This window comes from Anneissia japonica, unplaced genomic scaffold, assembly GCF_011630105.1.
Source record: "Anneissia japonica isolate Jap-2015-1 unplaced genomic scaffold, ASM1163010v1 scaffold3867_len840240_cov202, whole genome shotgun sequence".
NCBI classification, from domain to species: Eukaryota; Metazoa; Echinodermata; class Crinoidea; order Comatulida; family Comatulidae; genus Anneissia; species Anneissia japonica.
In genome coordinates this window covers 410,744-416,060 of record NW_022715965.1, presented here as the reverse complement: position 1 = coordinate 416,060, position 5,317 = coordinate 410,744, and the positions used below count along the sequence as shown (strand labels likewise).

At 33.7% G+C, this 5,317-nt stretch overlaps 1 protein-coding gene across 1 annotated transcript in view; it reads left to right on the top strand.

The window, feature by feature from the left end:
* Positions 1–5,317, top strand: part of LOC117109521 (cyclic nucleotide-binding domain-containing protein 2-like) — a 12,351-nt gene that overhangs the window by 1,087 nt on the left and 5,947 nt on the right. The window contains exons 2-8 of the mRNA XM_033251896.1: positions 1,658–1,938; positions 2,427–2,485; positions 3,190–3,313; positions 3,417–3,491; positions 3,799–3,887; positions 4,599–4,672; positions 5,233–5,317. The exon at positions 5,233–5,317 is cut by the window's right edge and continues 88 nt beyond it. Of these exons, the coding sequence (XP_033107787.1) occupies positions 1,882–1,938; positions 2,427–2,485; positions 3,190–3,313; positions 3,417–3,491; positions 3,799–3,887; positions 4,599–4,672; positions 5,233–5,317 (563 nt within the window). The 5' untranslated portion in view covers positions 1,658–1,881. The remainder of the gene's footprint in view (positions 1–1,657; positions 1,939–2,426; positions 2,486–3,189; positions 3,314–3,416; positions 3,492–3,798; positions 3,888–4,598; positions 4,673–5,232) is intronic.

Here is a 5,317-nt window from a genome sequence, read left to right as displayed (position 1 = left end):
ATAGTGTGTATCAAACTAGGTTGTGCTGCATAGCCCTTAATTTCAATATAAACAAGTATGTAAGCCTAGATAATATTGTTTTATCTATAGATAAATAATAATAACAGTGCTATTATCTATAAGATATGTCTAAGTTACTTGAACAGAATAATTATATCTTTTCTGTATTCGATATTGTTTTCCATTTCAGCCCTTACAGTACAGTATGGCCCTAAGAATACAGTTTGTGAATATATTCATAATATACAGCTACTTTGAATTTGCCTTACTTATAAGTAACACGTTCAAGTCTCTTTTGTTGGTTTTCTTAATAGTATTTGGGTTTATTTTTAACAACGTTGTTAAGTCATTGTTCATTGTATTATCTGTTATATTGTGGTAAAGCATTGTCATTTATTGAAATAAATTTATGGCATTACATATATCCATGGCAACTAACGCGAAGCAAAACAAACAATAAAACGTTAAGAGTAGGATATAGCCTATATAATAAAACACCCGTGTGCATGTAAACCATCAGGAAAAGTAATTTGAATCTATACTTTCTGGTCTGAAAGGTCATCTTTATTGGAACAAATAGAGGTAAGTCTTTATGAATTCTGTTGCGGTAATTAAATGAGTGTGGAATTAATTATAGTGGTCTCTCAAAAAATTAAAAACGAACTACTGTAGAATACTTAACATTTTAAAAAGTAAAAGATTGAAACTGTCACATATCTTCGTTTGCGAGTGACGGCCTAAGCGGCAGAATATGCACCCATAAATTATCATATAGTTTAAAGAAATTATTCACATGGAAGTCTACAGTGAGCGGATTCAAGCGGAAGGAGACAAGCCGCCGCCCCCTCCCCTCCCCCCCCCTTGAATTTTTCGAAGTTTGGAAAAAAATGAGAAAAAGGGAAATTCAGCTCAAATTGCGAGTTTAAGAGTGCCATTTCCGGTAATCTAGAGGTGCCATAATCATAAAATTTGCTGCCACAAGCCCATCCATGATTGGGGCTGAGGTAGCATAGACCCTTCATCTGTGAAAGTCCCTATGGGCCCCTCTATTTCAAATTCCTGGATCCGCCACTGGTCTACTTGCTCAGAAAACCTCCCGAAATTCATAGAAAACTGAGATAAAAACATTAGGAATCCTATGAAGAGATCATACAATGTTATTCAGAAAACCCTTTCAGTTTATCGTGTTTATGTAGTGAGTGGTGATTTGTGTTTTAACTGTTCTCCAACATTAATATTACAGTTTCCCAAGAGCTCCTCGTCAAGTACATTATGATTAACTTGTTTCACTTCTTTGTAGCCGTTTAGATGGACAGAGTCAGACTAAACCGACTGACAATAAAAATAAAAGGTTTTAAATTGAGTAATACTTAGGTTTAAAGGTTGCTATATTACTCAAAATTGCTTAATGGATTGCAAGGCTTATACGTTACGTTAGGAAAAATGGTTTATATTCTAATTGTATTTAGTTCAAGGCCAAAGAAAGTAATAATCACAGTTAACATGGGCGGGTTTTCAATATTGCGAAATTTACTTAATTTTTGGCAGCATGTAATGTAAAACATAATTACTGTATGCAGTAATTACTGCTGAAAACACATCAATGTTTAACCATGGTTTAACAGTGTATCCAATAACAACCTAATCCATTTTTTAGGAGACATGATCCTTCACAAGGGAAACATATATACAAACAAGATGTAATGCATGAAGTAAATCTAATTATGAGTATCGGGAAGCTATAGGCCTAGTTGGTTTTAGTTGGGAGAAAAAGAATTTGTGACCGTGGGAGGATTTGGACCCTGGACCCTGAATTTGGAAGGCGAGTATTTAAACCATCAAGCACAAGTCTGTAGATGACATACAAACATTTTAACAGGCATGGCGATGAATTTGGAGAAACAACGTGACCAAAAGTTACCAGATAATCTGACTTTAGTAAGTCGGCTAATATTAATATTTAACTTGTTATTAATTGTTATATTTTATATGTTTTTAATTAATATGTACATGTGTATTCATATGCATGCATATATACATTTATATATACATACATAATATATACAGAAGTTTGTGCTACATTACGCACTATAAATACATAATATAATTGTGTAGGTCGTCCAATGACAATTCGGGTCATCTATGTCATCATTATCATCATAATCATCTTCTCTTCATCATCATCATCATCATTATCATCATCATCATCATCATCATGTATATTCTGTTATTAATTATATATCATTTGAATGTTGAAATGTATAAAACAATTATAGCGCTTTGTATCGTATAGGCCTATATATATATATATATATATATGATATAATAAATTATTTATTTATATATTTTGGTATTTATTTATGTTGGGTAAATTGAATTCCTTGATTATTATTTAAAAATCGGTTGATAAAGCATTTCAATTTCAGGCCAGAATGAGATTTCAAAGGGCAGTTCGAATGATCATCATCAATACAAAGATAAGTAGGTACGAACAAGTTTTAAAAAATATTGATCAAAAAATATCCATTTAAATTGATATTTCTGTTCTTTGCATGATTGCTTCAAGTGTTTGGACCCCGGGGGTTGGCGACAACCCCCCCCCCCCAAATACTCAAAGGTTCGCCTCCCACCCAAACTGACCGCCGTTGTCCTGTATGAGCAGTATAAAATACTGTCTCTTATACACATCTAGATGTGTATAACGCCTCCCACCCAAACTGACCGCCGTTGTCCTGTCGTTAAACGAAGTAGCCTGGTAAACAGAAAAAAATATTATTTAATAATTTGAGGTGTACCATAACAATCAATTCCTTATTAATGTAGATGCTATAGTAATACTTTGTGTTGATGCTGTCTGATAGCTTAACTATTATGTTATGATATTCTATGTTTGCAAACAAGAGATTTTTAAAATCAAACTTCTTGCATAAAGCTCCAGTCACGATTCACAATATAACGAGAATTATGATTACATTTAAAAAATTTTCTTTATTGGAAATTGGAAGGCAGTCATAGTTGAATTGTAAAATTGATTAAAATATAATTTTCATTATTATCAAATATGAATTTAAATGGAGTGAATTGTGTTCTTTTTATTATTATTATTATTATTATTATTATTATTATTATTATTATTATTATTATTATTATTTTTCTTCTTCACTGTATAATTTAAATATATTTTCACAGAAAAATAGAAAGGTGTGAAGAAACATCTCACATGTTATCTTTTGAAGTGTTTCACGAAGACCAAGATAATGAAGAATCGAAAATACTGACGTTTAATAAGCATTATTTTACTTCAGAGAAAGAGGTAAATGGTGAAATTGATTTATATAAAATTTGGTTGAAAAAATAAATACTATGATTTATAGTTGTATTAGTGACAAATATTATAAATTTGCATTTTTTAAAAGGCAAAACTTCCACTTCAAGTCAAAAGTATTCTCAGGCGGGACCAGAACGATCGAACACAAGCGGAATTGAAGATCGTACGTAAAACCACGTTTTTATTATTTTGCGATCAGATCGTCGAGTAAGGGGTGGGCCGGGAAGGGATGGGATATTAAACTTGCTGAAAGTTGTAATTTACTGGTTTGTATCGAGATATAAATAATAGTGAAAATTATTGCGTGACATAATTATGTTCGTATGCCTGTGTATTTCATCAATTATACATAAATGGATCAATATCATCGAATGTATTGGCTAAACAGTTGTTCTGCGTTTAATGCGTTTGCTTATTATGAACGTCGAGACACATCCGCTTATTCGTTGTATTTTTCTATGTAAAAACAGGCGTTGAGAGGCTTGCAGAGCTTATCCTCTTTTGCCGAATATCCTCTGCATATGCAAGAGAAACTTGTACGAGTAGCCCATCTATTTACGTACGTTTCAATTTATTTGTCAATTTGTCATGAGTACGGAGTATGTTAAAGCATAATACGGCTTGTAAGGAAAGCACTATACTGTACTAACCATTGGAAAGCTCTGGCGTGATGTTACGTGTTCGGCCCGTTAAATCCGTGGCGTGTTAAGCAGTAGTGTGTGATTGGGGATGGGGTGATGAGAAGGACTCTAGATAATTTAATTTGTTATAATCAACTTTGTGTATTTTTTTTGCTCAACAGCTTTTCAGTGGGGGTTGGGTCGCTAGGGGCTCCCTCCAATATTCCCTAGATACGCCACTGCATCGGACCCAGCTTTGAATCTTGCATACTGTCATTGCCATTTGTAACGTCTCTAAACCTATACATTCATACAGCCATCAACATTATCAATAACACTTCTAGTCTCTTGACATCGAATGTCGACCCGCTGCTTGACCCATTAAATATATTTACCATATTTATTTATTTATTCTTTATTAATATACTAATGTATTTCCATCCACTTGTTATTGACATCACAGGTTATCGTACAAGTGCTCGATATTGGATACCAAATAATCCTATTTATAAAGTAACGTGCCATTTTAACCATGCGTTTTATAGTTATTTTTGCAATAATGCGCTAATTTCATCATTTTAATATGCCCCTTTTATGAGCAGTATAAAATATGCATAATTAATAGAACAATAAGTGTTTTGCTATTTCAGACTGGCAGCCAATCGAGTTATAATACGGCAGGGACATAGAGCTGAACAATTTTATTTTCTTATACATGGAACAGGTAAGTATTATGGCTATAACATAGGAGTCCTTTACAGAACTGCACATCTATGTTATCTATGTAAGTTCCGATTATTCGTCGTTTTGGTTTTAATAATGTTTTTGAACCATCACCATATATGAATTTAAATAAGGAAGAAATGTCTGTTAAGGTTTGCCGCCTTGGTGCCTGCACAAACTGTAGGAAATAATGTCATGTAGTTAGATAGTGCTTTACACCAAAACGGTCTCAAAGCGCTCGAGGTGTTAACTGGCTCTTACAGTAACCTGCTTCTCCCCTAAGGGTCTTTTTGTGTCTGAGCTACCCAATAAACCGGTACCAACTACTCCCATCTGACAGCAGGGGCTATATGGCCACTAGGCCTACACCGGGGTAACACTCTACTCGTCTCGAAAGATGTGCTGGGTTCTTTGAAGTGCACATGAGCCAAATTATGTACACTACACTTCCATCTTTTTAGACCATTTTTCATTCATAGTATTTTTTTTTTTTGAGTTCCTATTCATGATAAGAGATACATTTCATCACTAATTTACTCTTGATCTGCCTTTACCCTACAGCAATAGAAACTAACACGGAGAGGCAACCTGGAACGGAAAATGAACGCACACGTATTCATCGATTTCTTCGCAAAGGTGACTGTTT